The sequence below is a fragment of the Heterodontus francisci genome, chromosome 4, assembly GCF_036365525.1.
Source record: "Heterodontus francisci isolate sHetFra1 chromosome 4, sHetFra1.hap1, whole genome shotgun sequence".
NCBI lineage: Eukaryota > Metazoa > Chordata > Chondrichthyes > Heterodontiformes > Heterodontidae > Heterodontus > Heterodontus francisci.
This window is the reverse complement of record NC_090374.1, coordinates 174370456-174390953: the sequence shown is the minus strand read 5'-3', so window position 1 is coordinate 174390953 and position 20498 is coordinate 174370456. Positions and strand designations below refer to the sequence as shown.

The window sequence follows — 20498 nt, the reverse complement described above, 5'->3', positions numbered from 1 at the left end:
AACTCCCACAAAGTGCAGCAATCTCCAGATGATTCAATGTCCAAAATTCAATCATAATTTCTTAAAACATATTTTACACTGAAAAAACAGAAGCGCTCATGTAACAAACTGTTGATGATAAATAGTGAATACATGAATTGAATTGCCACATATTTCTACATGGTATAAAAGCTTGTTTGGTTGGCATCCTTCCATCTATGAAAGATCATGGACATGCAGCAAACAATCCATTTAGGTGGGGTGTCTTCTTTTCCTGAACCTTTGCTGATGGCTGTGGAGGCCAATCCTCGGCAGGCAGGTTTTGCTACAAGTGATGTGAAGCTGCCAAGTAATGTTGTGAGTTATTGTTTTTGGCGATGGCGCCGAAGGTGGGAACATGTTTATTTGTAATGTTTAATTATCTGTATTTTCAAAAATTTTAGTTTTCTGAATGTTGGTTGAAGATAGCCTTGACAGCAGACATTTTGTGTAGAGTAGAAATTCTGTTCTAGTGTGTGATAAATAGGGAGCAACATTACCCATAATCATCCATTTCCAACAATTGGATATCTAGAGTAAAACTTTAAATTAGGTGGAATTAGGAGTCTATTAATAAAAAATATAATTATGTTATGAAACAACAAAGACAACAACAAATTGCATTTATATAGTAAAAGCAAAATACTGCGGATACTGGAAATCTGAAACAAAAACAAGAAATGCTGGATTCACTCAGCAGGTCTGGCAGCATCTGTGGAAAGAGAAGCAGAGCCAACGTTTCGGGTCAGTGACCCTTCTTCGGAACTGGTAAGATTTTTAAAAAAGATTTTAAAAATCTTACCAGTTCCGAAGAAGGGTCACTGACCCGAAACGTTGGCTCTGCTTCTCTTTCCACAGATGCTGCCAGACCTGCTGAGTGAATCCAGCATTTCTTGTTTTTGTTGCATTTATATAGTGCCTTTTACATAGTAAAATGTCTCATGGTTTTCACAGGGGTGTTATCAGATAAAATTTGACACCGAGCCACATAAGGGGATATTAGGGCAGGTGACCAAAAGCTTGATCGAAGAGGTAGCTTTTTAAAGAGTGTCTTTAGGGAGGTATGGAGGCAGAGAGATTTAGGGAGGGAATTCCAGAGCTTGGGGCTCATGCAGATGAAGGCACGCCCACCAATGGAGGGGTGACAGAAGTTGGCAATGCACAAGAGGCCAGAGTTGCAGGAACGCAGAGATTTCTGAGGTTGTAGTGCTGCAGGAGGTTACAGAACGGTGGGAAGCCTTGGAGGGAATTTGAAAACAAAGCATGAGGATTTTAAATTCGAGGCATTGCTGGCGATAAAGACATTTCAACCGAAACAAAAAAAATTGAGTATTTACCCTTTAAGATTATACTGGAGCCAAGCACTGAAAAGGGATTGCATGAAGTTATATATCACTTGCAAGGAACATGGACTTGGCGTTTGAGTCAGCTGCTTCACGTCCATGGTCAGGTTGCCCTGTCAATGTGAATGGGGGCGGCCCTCCAGGTGTTTGGAATCCTTGTGAATAGAATGCCAGCGCGTCCAATCAGGAGGCCCTTCCATTGTGACGTTACCAGAAGGGGCGGGGCCGGGGTAGGTATCCAAAAGTTGGTTACAATGTGAAAGAACATCGCGAAATTGATCGCTGGTCGGGCACGGTGCGACTGGGTATCCAAGTCTGTTACAGTATCAATTCTTAACCTGATCTGAGATTAATCACACTCTCCTGCAAAAATAATAATTCGGTGCACCGACAAAAATAAGCAGCCTTTTAATGGGCAATCTTAGCTAATTTGTATCTCCTTCTTGGTTATTGTTTAAGGGGGAAAGGAAATCCAGTTTGTTAAGATTCAGTCGTTTTATTTTCTAGAAATGTTGTTATTCTCCATTCTTAAAAGACACATTGCAATTTCGTTCATCTGACAAACCGGAGAAAAAACAGGTCTGGAAGCTTTGCCGTGTGTGATTTTTAAAACATTGCAACGTGATTTGATATTTTAATGCACGCCACGTGTTTGTCAAACTGTGCAAGGAGGGACTGAGTTTGATCATCAATGTTAAAAGCAGATTGTCTCCCTTAAAGTCTGCTGTCGCATTTAAAGGAAAAGCAAGCCGCGGGGAACCTGCACTACTGGTTGCATTTGGAGCCATGTCTGCTGTTGCTTATATCGATTATTTGGCCGCCGAATGCTTGGTCTCCATCTCCAGTCGCCCTATCGTGCACCCGTCTCCTGTGCAGCAGTTGGCTGAAGAGGGTGAGAGAGATCCCAGGGAGGGCTGCAAGGACGGGGGAACCCTCATCACCATGGCCAGGATCCTGGCAGATCTCAGCAAGTGCAGACCGCTCTCTCAATTCGGATGCAGCCACTCCGAGAGCTCCACCGATTCCGAGGGCGACGCCTGCACCTTGACCGGCAGAGCTCAGCATCTGGAGCCGCATCTTGCGCCCGGAGTTGCGGCGGAGTTTGGACTCCTGCAGTGCAACGTAACGGATGAAGGGAAGACTTTCTCCGGCAAGAGACATGAATGTCCCTACACTGGATGTGGCAAAGTGTACGGGAAGTCTTCTCATTTAAAGGCACACTTCAGGACGCACACAGGTCAGTGTTATAGCCCTCCCATTTAAAATGAGTATTGTGTTTTAGTAAAATGATTACTTCTCTTTTTCTAAAAAAAAGTCATAGAATGAAACAGCGCAGAAGGAGGCCATTCGGCCCAATATGTCTGTGCCGGCTCTTCGTCTCATTCCCTCTGCTCTTTCCCCATAGTCCTGCAATTCTTTTTCTTTTCAAATATTTAACCAATTCCCCTTTTTGAAAGTTGCTATTGAATCTCCTTCCACCGCCCTTTCAGTGCATTGCGGATCATCAAAACTCACTGCACAAAAGCATTTCTCCTCCTCTCCCTCTGGCTCTTTGTCGCTTATCTTAAATCTGTGATCCCTAGTTACTGACCCTCATTATTTCCTCTCAAAAACGATAGTTCCATATAGTTCAGGGGTTGCAAGGGATAAATTTAGAATGTAATTCACTATCTACACATTAAATTGGAGAAGTATACGGCTGTTTGGAGTTTAAGTTTTTTTGTAGGGGGGAGGGAGCAGGGTAGCGTCTGGGTGTAAACTGCCAATTGCGGATGTGGGTGCGGATTTCACTCACGCAGCCTGCTAGTTTCTTATGTGCTGTAAGTGCTTGTGACAATTGCTCCAGGGAAATGATTTGTGCATATTAATTAGAGTTTGGGTAGTGTGGAATCTGAGGCAGGATATCTTGTTTTCCTTTAAGAAACTTTTTTTTGGGACCGTATATTTGTTATCCCTCAGATCTCTTGTGATTAACTTACTGGACTTAGTGTGGCAAAGAACAAAGATAATTCTAAAGCAGTGATTGAGTTGCTGGCTAACTTAAAATGTACATTTAAAACCAGTAAAATACACCAAGGATTTTATTTTGCAAGTTAATTGCATTTATATTTCACCATGGCTGAAGTTTTCTTAATTACCATATGCACACTTGCTGATTTGGATTGGAAGAGGTGCCTGTTTGTCATATAGTTTTGCCACTAAAACCTGTTCTGAAAGCAGGGAGTGTGGGTATTAAAAAATGTATTTGGAGGGAGAGGAGGTTCTGGAGACTGGTTGCTCCACTGTCCCCCCGGGACTCCCACTTTTGTGGCAGACATCTGCCGCTAAACCTTTATTATTTCGTCCTATCAGCATATCCTTTCTACGTTATGTACTTATCTAACTCCACCCTTAATGGTAACTTACATATATAGTCAAAATTCATTATGCCCATATTGGTTATAGGGCTGATTGGGTCAGAATTTAGTATGTAAAGGATAACATCATTCAAAATGAGGTGTCAACCTGGTGAGACTACAACCCAGGACTACTTGCATGCCAAACAGCGTAAGCAGCATGCCATAGACAGAGCTAAGTGATCCCACAACAAATGGATCAGATCTACGCTCTGCAGTCCTGCCACATCTAGTCGTGAATGGTGGTGGACAATTAACAACTAACGAGGAGGTGGCTCCACAAATATTCCCATCCTCAATGATGGGGGAGCCCAGCACATCAGTGCAAAATATAAGGCTGAAGCATTTGCAATAATCTTCAGCCAGAAGTGCCGAGTGGATGATCCATCTCGGCCTCCTCTTGAAGTCCCCAGCAACACAGATCCCAGTCTTCAGCCAATTCAATTCACACCACGTGATATCAAGAAACGACTGAAGGCACTGGATACTGCAAAGGCTATGGGCCCTGACAACATTCCAGCAATAGCACTGTAGATCTGTGCTCCAGAACTTGCCACGCCCCTAGCCAAGCTGTTCCAGTACAGTTGTAACACTGGCATCTACCTGGCAATGTGGAAAATTGCCCAGGTATGACCTGTAAACAAAAAGCAGGACAAATCCAACCTGGCCAATTCCACCCTATCAGTCTACTCTCAATCATCAGTAAAGTGATGGAAGGTGTCATTGACAGTGCTATCAAACGGCCCTTGCTTAGCAATAACCTGCTCAATTTGAGTTCCCCCAGAGCCACTCAGCTCCTGACCTCATTACAAACTTGGTTCAAACATGGACAAAAAAGCTGAACTCCAGAGGTGAGGTGAGAGTGACTGCCCTTGACATCAAGGCAGCATTTGACTGAGTATGGCATCAAGGAGCCCTAGCAAAACTGGAATCAATGGGAATCAGGGGGAAAACTCTCTGCTGGTTAGAGTCATACCTAGCGCAAAGGAAGATGGTCGTAGTTGTTGGAGGTCAATCATCTCAGCTCCAGGACTTCACTGGAGGTAGTGTCCTAGGCCCTACCATCTTCAGCTGCTTCATCAATGACCTTCCTTCAATCATAAGGTCAGAAGTGGGGATGTTTGCTGAAGATTGCACAATGTTCATTTCCATTCGCTACTCTTCAGATACTGAAGCAGTCCGTGTAGAAATACAGCAAGACCTGGACAATATCCAAGCTTGGGCTGATAAGTGGCAAGTAACATTTGTGCCACACAAGTGCCAGGCAATGACCATCTCCAACAAGAGAGAATCTAACCATTTCCCCTTGGCATTCAACAGCATTATGATCGCTGAATCCCCCACTATCAACATCCTGGGGGTTACCATTGACCAGAAACTGAACTGGAGTAGCCATATAAATTGTGGCTACAAGACCAGGTCAGAGGCTTGGATTCCTGCAGTGAGTAACTCGCCTCCTGACTCCCCAAAGCCTGTCCACCATCTACAAGGCACAAGTCAGGTGTGTGATGGAATACTCTCCACTTGCCTTTATGGGTACAGCTCCAACAACACTCAAGAAGCTCGACACCATCCAAGACAAAGCAGCCCGCTTGATTGGCACCCCATCCACAAACATTCATTCCCTCCACCACTGATGTACAGTGGCAGCAGTGTGTACCATCTACAAGATGCACTGCAGCAACGCACCAAGGCTACTCGAGCAGTACCTTCCAAACCTGCGACCTCTACCACCTAGTAGGACAAGGACAGCAGATGCGTGGGAACACCACCACCTGCAAGTTCCCCTCCAAGCCAAACGCCATCCTGACTTGGAACTATATCGCTGTTCCTTCACTATCGCTGGATCTAAATCCTGGAATTCCCTTTCTTATAGCACTGTGGGTGTACCTACCCCACTTGGACTGCATCGGTTCAGAAAGGCAGCTCACCACCACCTTCTCATGGGCAATTAGGGAAGGGCAGTAAATGCTGGACTGGCCAACGACGTCCACATCCCATGAAACGAATAGAAAAAAATATGATCGTCAGTTTAGGTAATTATTCTTTTTCTTCAGTCACTGTTGTGACATTGCAATAAACTCTGACCTAATAATCCCTGGAGAGAAGGAAGTGTATCTCCAGGCATTAGATTCACCGCTGGCTTAAACTCACATAGGAACATAGGAGCAGGAGTAGGCCATTCAGCCTGCTACACCATTCAATTAGATAATGCTGATCATCTACCTCTAACCCCACTTTCCTGCCTTATCCCCATATCCCTTTATTATCCAGATATCTATTGATTTGTGTCTTGAACATGCTCATTGATGAAGCTTCCACAGCCCTCTCTGGTGGAGAATCCCACAGATTCACCATCCTGAGTGAAGAAATTACTCTTCATCTCAGTCTTAAATGGTTTACCCCTTGTTCTGAAACTGCGTCCCTGGTTCTAGACTCACCAGCCAGGGGAAACATCCTATCTACATCCACCCTGTAAGAATTTTATAAGTTTCAATGAGATTACCTCGCATTCTTCAAAACTCTAGAGAATACAGGCCTGGATTCTGCAATCTCTCCTAAAACAATCCTGCCATCCAAGGGATTAATTTGGTGAACCTTTGTTGCACTCCCTCTATAGCAAGTATATCCTTCCTCAGATGAGACCAAAACTGTACACAATGCTCCAGATGCAGTCTCAGCAAGACTTCTTTACCACAGTACTCAAAACTCCTTGCGACGAAGGCCAACATGCCATTTGCTGTCCTAATTTCTTGCTGCACCTGCATGCTAGCTTTTAATGGCTCATGACAAGGACACCCAGGTCCCTTTGGACATCAACACTTCCCAACCTCTCACCATTTATGGGTGGCACAGTGGTTAGCACTGCAGCCTCACAGCTCCAGAGACCCGGGTTCGATTCTGGGTACTGCCTGTGTGGAGTTTGCAAGTTCTCCCTGTGACCGCGTGGGTTTCCTCCTACAGCCAAAGACTTGCAGGTGATAGGTAAATTGGCCGTTGTAAATTGCCCCTAGTGTAGGTAGGTGGTAGGGAATATGGGATTACTGTAGGGTTAGTATAAATGGGTGGCTGTTGGTCGGCACAGACTCGGTGGGCCGAAGGGCCTGTTTCAGTGCTGTATCTCTAAATAAAAATAAATAAATTTAATATTCAGTCTTTGTTTTTTCTACCAAAATGGATAACTTCACTTATTCACATTATTATTCCATCTGCCATGTTCTTGTCCGTATACTTCACCTGTCCAAGCCCCTTTGCACCCTGCTCACAATTTAGATTCCCACCTAGTTTTGTGTCATCAGCAAATTTGGAAATATTACATTTGATCCCCATATCCAAATCATTGATATAGATTGTGAATAGCAGGGGCCCAAGCACTGATCCTTATGGTACCTCACTGTAAATTATATTAATTATAAGTTATATTAAATAGCTAATTTGGGGCTTGAGCACAAAAATCAAAAGCAGTCACTCTCAGTGCTGTACTGAGGGAGCGCTGCAATGTCAGAGGTGCTACCTTCTTGATGAGACATTAAACCAGGGTTGTCCAACCTATGGCCCGTGGGGCAGAAGCCGGCCCACGGATGAAAATTGTACTGGCTGTCATTCCTCCTTGTTGCGTGGTTTCTGCCCTCGGCAGGGATGTGAAATTTCTTCCAGCCCGCCAAAGATTTCTCTGACAATCACCGGCCCCTGCTGTTGTCAGTGAGTGAACGCCTGCTGGGAAATATAGTCCCCTTGCTCCCTGGTCCCTATGGGACCCATAATCCGGGACTACAACTCCCAGAGTGCACTACGTGGCGATTGGCTGTAGCCCGGAGGCTAAAGATCAGAGCGGGTCACGATGGAGACTGAAGTTGTAAAGGGTGAGCCCGAGACATGCGGCCTAGGCCTGGCGGGATGGCGAGCGGCCAGACACGGGAGGAAGCAAGCCAGGCACCGTGGGAGGCAGGGGGAGGGAAGAAGCCAGAGAGAGAGATCACAATCACTCCTGACAGATGGACATCTATCTGAAATACTCTGCAAGCAAAAACAATGCCAGGTATCTCACTAAATCAGTGTTCAACATAGTAAACTAATAAATCAGTGTTCACATTTAAAGCTTGTCCACAAAAGTGCACTTTTTTTGTTGTTTTGATTAATATTAAAATACATTTCTAATGCCTTTATCCTTCCAAAATTTGCTCACCGGTCCCCTATGTAGGACAGAACTTGTAATGTGGCCCCTCATGCGAAAAGGTTGGACACTCCTGCATTAAACCGAGGTGCCGTCTGCTGTCTCAGGTGGATGTAAAAGATCCCGTGGCACTATTTTGAAGAAGAGCAGGGGAGTTTTCCCCAGGTTAAGGAAAAAGAAATGACCTGAGCCCCACCCAGCCCGAGTCCCTCCAATTTTTCCTGAGCCCAACCCGACCACCGCAATGTTTCCTTTACCTACCTTGCGACTCCCAATCTGCAGGAACCTGCAGCAAGAGCGTGATGATGTCAGAGTCGCTCACTGCGCAGACTCAGAGATTGCCTCATTGACATGCCGGACTCCCAGCTCAGGTAGGTTTTTTACTTTTACACTTACCAGCAGTTCTCGCTGTGTGTGTCTGACCCAGACGCAGCCCAACCTGAGCCAAGTCTGAAAGCCGGACCCGGAAGAGCGACCTGACCCCTTCACGTCATTGGGTTCAAGTCGGATAGCAGGCCTTTAGTCCTGATCAATATTCATCCCTCAATCAACATTATAAAAGGGCAGATTCTCTGGTCATTATCACATTGCTGTTTGTGGGAGCATGTGCTAATTGGCTGTTGCGTTTCCTGCATTACAACAGTGACTACACTTCAAAAGTACTTAATTGGCTGTAAAGTACTTTGAGATGTTTGGTGGGATGTGAAAGTAGTTACATAAATGCAGTGCTGTTTTTCTTTCATGTTCTCCGTAATATATAGCTTAATTTAGATTAAAACTAACATTAATTTTGGACTTTATCTGTAAACTGATGCTACATCGTCTGCTTAAAGGTAGTGTGGACAATAATGACCTGAAGGTAATTTTACATACTATAACGCTGAGGTTTTTCTGGCCGAGAAGTAGGAAATAAATTGGACATTACATATAAAATAATAGACATAATATAAAGGCTCAGAAAAGCAAATACATTATTATTACAGACATAAATTAAATTGATTTAAGCTAAGTGAGTCATATCATATCTATTGTTCCTATGTTCAAATCCCTCCATGGCCTTGCCCCCTCCCTATTTCTGTAACCTCATCCAGTTCTACAACCCTTGAGAACACTGCATTGCTCCAGTTTTGGCTTCTTGCACAACGCTGATTTTAATTGCTGCACCATTGGCGGTCATGCCATCAGTTGCCTCGGCCCCAAGCTGTGAAATTCCCTACTTAAACCTCCCCACCTCTTTCTTCTTTTAAGACGCTCGTTAAAAACTTACCTCTGAACAAGGTTTTGGTCACCTGTCCTAATATTTCCTATGTGGCTTGGTGTCAAATTTTGTCTATTAACACTCCTGTGAAGCGCCTTTAGACGTTTTGTTATGTTAAAGGTGCTATATAACTGTTGTATGCTCACCAGAGTGTTGAGTTAAGCAGCTTGATAATTGGAACAGAGCCTCACACACTGCTGTTAAATAGATCTGCCTTTGGATATATTGAAGAGTTGCACATGCAGAAGCCAAGGCTATCTAGGACCACAATGGGGGGTTTATAGGCGAGTATGTGTCAACTCCTTTGAAAGGATGTTCAGACTGGTGCATTTGAACCAGAGAAAGTATCCAGAGTACACAACATCGTAGCAATTGTGTGGGAAAATGAAATCCTATATGGAGATGGTTCTTTTAAAATGTTTTCTTTGCGCTTTACAGGAGAAAGGCCCTTTCCTTGCACATGGTCCAGTTGTAATAAAAAGTTTTCCCGTTCCGATGAACTGACGCGACATTACAGAACCCACACTGGAGAGAAAAGGTTCAAGTGCCCCATGTGCGAGAAATGCTTCATGAGGAGCGACCATTTGACCAAGCATGCCAGGCGGCACCCTGGCTTTCATTCCGGCATGCTTCAAAAACCACAGAAGAGAATTGGGTCCCTCTGCTCCATAGCTCTTGAAGCAGCGAGATAAAAGCCCAGTCTTTGGGGAGGAAGATCAGCAGGCTGCTGAAGTCGCTGTGCCATCAGTGCACCAACATGCCTTTGCCGCTACTATTAAACGGTTGTGCAGTTTGCATTCTGCATTTCAGTGCTGTGGTCTTCAAACTCTGGTTAAATTTAGGAGCAGTTTTTAAATCATCGGTCTGTGCTTGCTAGCATTAGTATTTGGCCACCAAATTTATTTTGCTCTGTGACACACACTAGCCTTGCACTATAGCAAATTTCCAACACTTCTAGTAATTCTGGGTGCAGTTTGCAATGCAGTCTCCTGAACTACATGATAATTACTACTCCTGTGCAGTTATCCTCTCAGCTGGTATGAAGGTTTACTCTGAACACTTTATTTGGACGGACTCAGTCCAAAAAGGCAGCTCGCCACCACCTTCTCAAGGGCAACTAGGGACGGGTGACAAATGCTGGCTTTGCCAACAACACCCACATCCCATGAAACAAATTTTAAAAAATTGCCGGGAGATGACTCTCGTGTTTAGGATACCGTGTTAGGGCTCTATAAAACAGGCACTAATTCCACTCGTTGCCATCAGTTCTATGAGATGTACCTTTGAATTTGTACCAGGAAAAGGGTAATCGCGAGATTCACAAATGGAATACTGTAGTGGGCCTCAGTCAAATGGTTGAGTTGTCAGAATGCCCCTCTGAGGAAGAGTATAATGGTTGATGTGGCCGTGTTGAAGTGTGCCTTATTGTGGCTGGTGATGTATTTTACATATTTACCCCACAATGAGAGATGGGGAAAGGCGCAGAGGAGAAAGTTATTTAAAATTGTACAGCATTGGAAAGTTATTTTGTTTTACAGGTTTTCTTTGCAATCCTTTTTGAAAAACAAATGCTGGAAAATCTACCTCTTTTTAATCTATAGTATCTGTAAAAGTATATTTACACTTTATAATCTTTGTGAATCCTGGTATATATGCGGTACCCATCTTTAAATGTCAATGTGTAAGTTAACTATGTATGTATTGTCTGATTTGGCCCTTTTATTGCATGTAAATGCAATTATTTTACCTTTTCGTCATTTGAAATTTTGTTTTTAACTAAAAATATAAATTGCAAGTAAAATTCAAACCTAAAAGTGCAGCTCTGAACTTTCAAAATGAACACAATTTATTTATGCTAAAATCAATATCCTTTAGATTTAGCAGGAGAAAAATGTACTGTGTTTTTATAATAGAAAAACATTATTGTAAGGAAATGTCCAGTGAAAAGCTGTTTGTTTACCATTGCAGGTCATCACAATCATACAATAAAATCACACTGTTCTTTTATGCTGGTTTACCTATTTTGTTTTAGGCCTAGCCATCTTCGGCTGCGTCATCAATGACATTCCCTCCATTGTGAGGTCAGAAGTGGGGATGTTTGCTGATGATTGTACATGTTCAGTACCATTTGCAACTCCTCAGATACTGAAGAAGTCAGTGTCCATACGCAGCAAGACCTGGACACATAAGTAGCAAATAACAATCACACCACGCAAGTGACAGGCAATGACTGTCTCCAACAGGAGAGAATCTAACCAACTTCCTTTGACATTCAACAGCAATACCCTCGCTGAATCCTCCATCATCACATTATGAGTGTTACCATTGGCTAGAAACTGAACTGGACCAGCCCCATAAATACCGTGGCTACAAGAGCAGGTCAGAGGCTGGGAATTCTGCAGAGTAACTCACCACCTGTTTTCCCAATGCCTGTCCACCATCTAAAAGGCACAAGTTAGGAGTGTGATGGAATACTCTCCACTTGCCTGGATTCGTGCGGCTCCAACAACACTCAGGAAGCTTGACACCATCCAAGACAAAGCAGCCACTTGAATGGTACTCCTGCCACCAAAGCACAGTGGCAGCAGTACGTACCAGCTACAAGATGCACTGCAGCAGCTCACCATGCCTTCTTCGACAGTACCTTCCAAACTCACGACCTCTTTCAACTAGAAGGTGAAGGGCAGCAACCTGTGGGAACACCACAATCTGCAAATTCCCCTTGAAGCCACACACCATCCTGGCTTGGAAATATATTGCCATTCCTTCACTGTCACTCAACCAAAATCCTGGAACTCCCTCTCCAACAGCACTGTGGGTGTACCCGCATTAAATGGACTGCAGCGGTTCAAGGTGGTGCCCACCACCACCTTCTCAACGGCAATTAGGAATGGGCAACAAATGCTAGCCACCCACATCCCTTGAAACAAATTTAAAAAAAAATTATTTATAAAGCGGGGCATAGTAGAGATCAAGCTTTTGTTCGCCTGTCCTAAGATCTTGTGACTCGGTGTCAAATTTTGTCTGATAATGCTCCTGTGAAGTGTCTTGGGACATTTGACTATTAAAGACATTGTATAAATACAACTTGTTGCTGAACCCAATTGTGAACAAGCAAAAGTAAAAAATCAAGATTGTATTTAATAGAGAAGTGACAGCCGTCTCCTACTGTTGAAGTAATATTTAATATAAAATGGCTTTGGATCTATTCCTGTGCCCTGGTTTGTGAGCAGCCTGCAAATCCCAGAACTGCTACATCATGAAATGGGCCTAATGAACATTTTACAGGTGAGCAATCAGTACCTATCTGGCCTCTACAGGTAATTTACACATTTGAAAAGAAAAGACTTGTATAATGAAATACTTTTACTTTTTGAAATGAAGTCACTGTTGTAGGGCGAATGTTGGGTTACTCACGTAGCTGGCAGCAGGTCGAAAGCAAGTCCTGGGGTGGGTGGGTGGAGGGAAGGAGGGCCTCAAGAGCGGGTATTAGGACCCGATCATGATGGTTGGGATGAGGCGAGCACTCCTGCTCCTCCTCTCTTCCTGGTTCCACAGAAAGGTTCTAATCTAAAAGGGTGGTGGAAGCAGATTCAATAGTAAGTTTAAAGAGGGAATTGGATAAACAGTTGAAAAGGAAACATTTCTATAACTATAGGGAAACGGGGGTGGAGTGGGATTAACTGGATAGCTGTTTCAAAGAGCTGGCACAGGAATGAATGGGCCACGTGGCCTCCTTCTGTGCTGTGTGATGCTAACTACAAACAATTTAAAAGGTGAATTTAAATATAGGCAATTATATTCTATGAAGCTTGTACACCACTTTAAATCACATATGGTGTAATGTTTCCCACTGGTTACTGGCTTTATGGAAGATAGCCCTCTGAAAATGATCTATTTTGTAATAAGTGTGGTAATTAAGTACAGGTAGACAAACAACTGCTTAGATATCCTTGAAGATACAACTCACCTTCTAAGCTTGTCATTTAAATTAAGACAATAGCACAATAGTGGATAAAATTTAAAGGCCCATTGCCCTATTTTTCTAGGTGTGAAGACCTATGTATTTATGTGTCCTGCCAATCACCTCTCATTACACGACTGCCTTGCTTTAAAACTGCTACTGCCTTTATAGAACATTATGAAGTTAAGCTGTGCAATATAATAAATGGGAACAAAGGACAGTGGGCAGCAATCATTCAAAAAGTCGAGAGAGCTGGTCCTGCTCCTAGATACTTTTAAACAAGGAACCAGAGTGAAACGGTTATAGTTTCATGTGCAGCTATCCTCTGCAACAATGCAAGAAAGTTGCACTAATTTGGCGGAATGCACTTATCTAAACTAACCAGAGATTTCAATCAACATGAGAAAAGCCTGTTAACTTCACTCTCCTATTTCCCACCAGATATTACGTTTTGGGGGTGGGGGAGGGATGGTGGAGAATCAACTTAATGTAAGTAAAACTTTATTATTTTAGTTCCTGTCAGCTCCAGTGTGGTATCTGCTCTTGACTCCTGTCAGTTTTACCAACTGCTTCTCGCGAAGACTGGTGATACCGAACTAGGCTTTATCCTGAGAAAAGCTCCCTTCCCACTTACCGACCGATCTGTAAAACGTTCTAGGACTTGACATGAAGAGTGAACAAAGGAGCTGACAGAGACAGAAAGAAACTATCTCCTCTAGTCAGGTGAGCCCAGAACAATGGATCATAACGCTAAAATTAAAGCGGGGGTAATATTAGGAAGTAGTTCTTCACATAAAGGGTAGTGGAAATATGGAACTCCCCCCCAAAAAGCTGTTAAGACGGGGGTCAGGAAAATTTGAAAACTGAAATTGAGAGATTTTTGTTGGACAAAGGGTATTGGGGATTACAGAACCAAGGAGGGTAAATGACTTATAATAAAAATCAGACATGATCTAATTGAATGGTGGAACAGACTTGAGGGGCTGAATGGCCTCCTCCTGTTCCTATGCTAAACAGTGCAAAAGGCTGTTAAAAAAAAAAAGAAAAATACTTAACTGTAGCCTTCAGACCGACTCACAGGTATTCGCTGTTGCTTTGTTAAAAACCCTATGTAACAAATCTTTCCCTTGTGTGACACCTAGGGCTCAGGGAGTTTTTAGTGGGCCTTAAAGGGACTCATTGGTCTATCGATTAAGATGAACTTCCCAAATAAGCGGCCCATTGGTAAACTTAATGGCCTGGGTTTTGCAGTAGAAATAGCAGTGAGGCTCAGTACTGACTGTTACTAAGGAGCAAACTGGACATAAACATCCAGCAAACGCACATGAACAGTTTAACGTGGAAATCAGGAAGTTGCTGAGTTGCTCTGCTCCTCCACAAGCTTCATGACACAACCTCACTAAGAGACTCAACACTGAAATACATGGAAGGACGTGAGATTGCTGTACTTAAGTGCAATGCACCACCTTATTTTTTTGCGTGGGCAATTCAAGCGCACAGCCTCTTTAAACTTCTTTGTGCAACCCGCACATGTGCAATAGATTAAAGGGACTGACTTGTGCGCAGCCTGTATGGGCACCTTTGGATTGCTGCGCAGCTGGGCAGCTTAGAGGGAACATTGGTTGCATCACAGATATCCACTAAACATGCTAGAAAAAGTTGAGGCTTTCCATTCCAGTGTAAGCTAATCTCACTGGTGCGTTAAGTCTTAATTACTGCCAAACAACTTCTCTGGGACTGAAAATTAACTTTTACAAGAGTGGGACCTTAGTCCTTCAGATTTGAATTATTGTTGGAAATTTAAAAATAAATTGAACAATTAATTTTTTTTCCTAGTCTCAATCCCATCTTTCATTGCCTTTCATAATTTTGCTTTCTGTACATGATTTGGCATTGAATTAACCAATCTAACTTATACTTCCTGCTTCAGACTGTGCGCCTTAGTAATAATTCTTCAATCTGACTGGTTGAGGAGACAGGCCATTGCTTGCCCTGTTGAAAGGATTCAGATCCCCGGTAGAGGGCAGAGTGCTGTTTCGGCTCTCCAATCACCAAGTTCCAACACAGAAGCCCACAGCAAGTGTAATGAACGGCAAGCGCCATTCGTTCGCTGCTGACCGCGAAAGTTGGGCCGATGTTTTCAAGTCCTGAAGACATTGATGCAATTAAAACACAAATAGCTCTGCAGTATACAAAAATGGGAGAGTTGTTTTAAATAAAGGGTATTTATTTCAATTCAAAAAGGAACAGCAATAAACTTATCTGGCATAAAATACACAGCATCTCAAAAGGTGATTCTTTTTTCTCTTTTAAAACAAAATAATGAGAATGGCATTAGAAAAGAGTTAATACAAAACAAAGGACGTTCTCAAACAATATCAAAACACTAAAAATTCTTCAACAAAAGTTTTATGAAAATGCACAAGGAAAATAAATTGATTTCTCAGAGATTTCATTAAAAGCCAATGAGAGGGGCATGCAATGAATTAAACTGGTTCAATTAGACTGAACAGGTCCAAAAATAACATTCCACATATCCACCTCAAGATATAAATATGGCAGCATATGTGTCTTTCAGTGTCGATGGGCCGAGGCAGTGACTATGGGAAGACAAAGGCTCTCATCACCTCTGCTGAAGAAGTGGAATTTTCTTTTTTAAATGATGCATTACTGTGAAAACTACAAATCCTTTCAGATAGCTTTTGCAACATACCTCAATTATTAAAAAAACTTGTAACATTAGAGCACTGACTATTGATATTTTAGTTATCTTACAAAAATAAAGGCAGTACTGCAGAGCAGCACAGCATTTTAAATGGCCAACCCTTCAATCCTCCCCAAATCTGAACAACAGCAATGAATGAATTAAAATTTAAATTTTTGTTTTAGTTTAGAATAGCCCACAGCAACAATTCAAGGCCAAAGTGCTGGGGCAAGTGCAGATGTGTGTCTTGGCCATGGTGCCACACTATCTTCCTGCAGATAAATCAGATAACCTTCAGCGGAGGGGCCAAGCAACCAAACATCCCACTCAGGGTTATGTGAGCTTAAAGAACACTTGGTTATTAATTAAAAAGTGTGCTATGCACACTACTTGACCAGATGCAATTGCAGTGAATCGTCGGAACAATAAATGACTTATTAATACATTATTCTCTACTTACCTGGACTGGGTAGCCAATCCAGTGAGGCAATACTTACTCTTAATGGCATTTTCTGTACCCAAGAATATGATTTCCCTTCCTATGTCATATCCACTCACACTTGCACATAGAACTTACTTTCTGTTACTGAGTGCATGAACCAACGGTGTACACGTCACAGTTTTGGAGAAGCCGGCAATTTTCTTTTCTCTCTCCCAGGATTTGGAGTTGAGCTGCAATCCTCAGTTTTTTTTAAATATAAAGAAAGAAAACGTTTCTGCCTCAGAGTTCCTCACCTTTGTTTACAGGTGGCTGCTCAGTTGTATAAAGGCTTTCGCCTACCTTAATTACTCGTCACAATTCATTAATTTGTTTTCCTTCTAACTGCTTGGCTGGTACATGACAGCTTGTGAAAAAACAATTAAGAAATTTGAAAAAAGGAAGCTTTCTCTCTCCTATAGGAGAAATGGCATGTATGTGCTAATTTCACATTAGTCTAACTGTTATGACAAATTAACAACACATTACAGGAATAAGACACCCTGCAATATTACACTGACATCAATTTCCTCAAAAGGAATTTTGCCCAGTAGAGAGCAATCTATCTTTACATTTGTACAAAGCTTTTGACTCCCCAATTATATTTATAGCTCTGTACAATGGTTTTGTTACCAAACCATATCACTATCCGAATGCTGTATTTTACATATATGATGCATGTGAAAGTGATATCTGAAAAAAAAATGGTTTACCTCAGTTGACATCCCTCTAGCAAACTTGTATACCCATTTTTCTGCTCACATAAACATTAAAAAGCCAAAAATGTGAAAGGTCACAGAACACTTGCACACAACTCCAGGGTCATAATGGATTACAGAATTCTGATAACTCAATTGCGTAATCACCCATTTTAGAAATAGACGGCGAGACTATACTGCCAGGTAGAAACAATGTGGCATTTAGATTCCTCTAATTTCACCACCCCATCCCCTCCAAAAGCACAGATAGTTTTTAAAAAAAAGACTCCAAACTGCAACTACAAGCAATAAGGGAAATGATCCTAAGATACTCTTAAGAGGCAGTCTTTTGCATGTAAACATAATTGACTTAATACCAGAGACAGAATTGTCCTTAGTTACTCAGTTATGCACTTGTACTCTTCGTCGCCTCCTGAGAAAAGCCTTCAGATTCCACTTGCTTGGTGGCAGCATGTGTGGTCCGTTGTAAACGCAAAGCACCGTCATGTTGTCAGCGTAAGTCAGGTTCTGCAACAGCTATGGAAAACCAAATAATAGCACAAAAGCAATAATCGAACATGGTCAGTCTTGTAATCTTATAAAGAGGTTGAGCTACATTGTCAGTTAAAATTTGCTTTAATGCACACACATTTGATAAACTCTACTAAATATACTTAGCTTTTACTGAGCCATTATCCTTTCCTGTCTTGTACTAACTCCGCAGGTGCCAATGACATAATAATCTAGGTTCAATTGCTGATATCAAGATACCGTATTTGAGAGATTAGAGCACCTAATGGGTTCATTGTTAGTTTCATCAAACTACATTATCTTGAGCATGATTGACTGAAAGGGGGCATGTAGGTAGTCATATGACCAAAGGCAGTGTTCCAGTACTTCCAATAACTGATGATCATGTGAGCACACTTGCTAACAAACTCATTGGCTGCAGTTAATCAGGGACAAATCCGCCTGGCAGGGCTCTGAATCACTGTCGATAAAGACTAGCCAAGTAGGGAAGGGGATTCAGATGATCATTTCTGTGGCAAACATGATTTATTACTTATGATATGCTGCAGGGATCTCTACCTGTCGGAGGTCAAATCGCAACTATATAATTCCACCTCCCATCTTCCAGTTACAGGACATACAGGAAAAGGAGCAGATGTAGGCCATTCGGCCATTCGAGACTGCTCCACCATTCAACAAGATCATGGCTGATCTTCTATCTCAACACCATTTTCCCACACTATCCCCATATCCCTTGGTATCTTTAATAGCTAGAAATATATTGATCTTTGTTAAACATAACCACATTGTATTCCATCTGCCAAATTTTTGCCCACTTGCTTAGCCTGTCTAAATCCCCTTGAAGCCTCTTTGCATCCTCCTCACAACTTACATGCCCACCTAGTTTTGTGTCATCAGCAAACTTGGAAATATTACATTTGGTCCCCACATCCAAATCATTGATATAGATTGTGAATAGCTGGTGCCCAAGCACTGATCCTTGAGGTACCCCACTAGTCACAGCCTGCCAACCTGAGAATGAGCCATTTATTCCGACTCTCTGTTTTTTGTCCGTTAACCAATTCTCAATCCATGCCAGTATATTACCCCAATCCCATGTGTTCTAATTTTGCTTACTAACCGCTTGTGTGGGACCTTATCGAAAGCCTTCTGAAAATCCAAGCAACCTACATCCAGTGGTTCCCCCTTATTTATTCTGCTAGTTACATCCTCAAAATACTTCCAACAGGTTTGTCAGACATGATTTCCCTTTCATAAATCCATGTTGACTCTGCCCAATCCTGCCATTATTTTCTAAGTATCCAGTTATCACATCCTTTATAATAGATTCTAGCATTTCCCTGCTACTGATGTCAGGCTAACAGGTGCGTAGTTCCAAGTTTTCTCTCTCCCTCCTTTTTTAAATAGTGGGGTTACATTTTCTACTTTCCAATCTTCAGGAACCATTCCAGAATCTATGTGAATTTTGGAAGATGATCACCAATGCATCCACTATCTCTACAGCCACCTCTTTCAACACTCTTGGACGTAGATCATCAGGTCCAGGGGATTTGTCAACTTCCAGTCCCATTAATTTTTCCAATACTACTTTGTTACTAATACTAATTTTTGTCACATCCTCATTTTCGCTAGTCCCTTGGTTCTTTAGTATTTCTGGGAGTTTTTCTTGTATCTTCCTCCATGAAGACAGACACAAAGTATTTGTTTAGTTTCTCTGCCATTTCCTTATTCCCCATTATGAATTGTCCTGTCTCTTCCTTTAAAGCGCCTACATTTGCCTTTGATAATCTTTCCCTTTTTACATACCTATTACAGTCTGTTTTTATATTGCTCACTAGTTATATTTTCTCTATCAGTTTCTTGGTCCTTCTTTGCTGAATTCTAAAATGTTCCCAATCCTCAGGCTTACTACTTTGTTGGCAACTTTATAAGTCTCTTCCTTTCATCTAATACAATTTTTAACTTCTCGTTAGTTATGGTTGGATCACCTTTTGTGCCTTAATGGAATATAAATTTGTTGTAAACTATGTATTACTTCTTTAAATGCTAGCCATTTTCTGTCTACTGTCATATCTTTAACGTAGTTTCCCAATCTATCACAGCCAACTTGCCCCTCATACCTTTGTAGTTTCCTTTGTTTAGATTTAAGACCCTAGTTTCAGATTGAAGTACATCACTTTCAAACTTAAAGTAAAATTCTATCATACTATGGTCACTCTTCCCTAAAGGCTCCTTTACAACAAGATTATTAATTAGCCCTTTCTCATTGCATGAGCACATTGCATGTTTGACCATGACTTCACTACCAAACAATCAAGCACTATTCCATATTGCTATTCATTTCCCCCACTGCCTTTAATCTCCTTGTACTCCAAAACTACAGAATGCTGTGATTTCAAATTACCCAGTGAAGTTTCTATTCCTGATAATTATTTGATAACAAACCTGCAGGTAAATCCCAAATAGAATCAGCAGCTCAAATCCATACTAATACTGGAAGATCTGCTCAGAATTTAATCAATGTTACAGCATAATGTGATTGCAAGGTTAGCCATGTACCTTGGGTGTAATAAAGAAATACTGAGAAGTGTTCTCCTTGCAAGCTGTTCGCACCACCATTTCAAAAACCCTCCTCTCATTGGTTGGGTCCATTCCCTGCAATGACAAAAAGTAACACATGTCTGCCACACAGTTTTTTGTAGTTAGGCCAACATTTTTCCATCAAAACATTTAATTTATAGAAATAAAAAACAAGAAATGCTGGAAATACTCAGCAGGTCTGGCAGCATCTATGGAGAGAGAAGCAGAGTTAATGTTTCAGGTCTGTGACCTTTCATTAGAAGGGTTCTGATGAAGGGTTGCTGACCTGAAATGTTAACTCTGCTTGTCTCTCCACAGGTGCTGCCAGACCTGCTGAGTATTTCCGGCATTTCT

At 42.0% G+C, this 20498-nt stretch overlaps 2 protein-coding genes across 3 annotated transcripts in view; one reads left to right on the top strand and one right to left on the bottom strand.

Moving 5' to 3' along the window:
- The first annotated feature begins 1595 nt into the window (after nucleotides 1–1595).
- Nucleotides 1596–11196, top strand: klf9 (Kruppel like factor 9). The gene is made up of 2 exons (XM_068030587.1): nucleotides 1596–2598; nucleotides 9628–11196. Exons 1-2 carry the CDS (start codon nucleotides 2148–2150, stop codon nucleotides 9879–9881), a joined length of 705 nt encoding a protein of 234 aa, XP_067886688.1. The 5' UTR covers nucleotides 1596–2147; the 3' UTR covers nucleotides 9882–11196.
- A 4182-nt stretch (nucleotides 11197–15378) lies between these two features.
- Nucleotides 15379–20498, bottom strand: part of smc5 (structural maintenance of chromosomes 5) — a 111591-nt gene continuing 106471 nt past the window's right edge. Inside the window, exons 23-24 of one of the 2 annotated variants that reach the window (XM_068030586.1) lie at nucleotides 20124–20219; nucleotides 15379–17570 (exon numbers count right to left, since the gene is read on the bottom strand). In XM_068030586.1, coding sequence (XP_067886687.1) covers nucleotides 17436–17570; nucleotides 20124–20219 — 231 coding nt within the window. In that variant the 3' untranslated portion in view covers nucleotides 15379–17435. The remainder of the gene's footprint in view (nucleotides 17571–20123; nucleotides 20220–20498) is intronic. The other variant, XM_068030585.1, reaches the window with a different exon arrangement.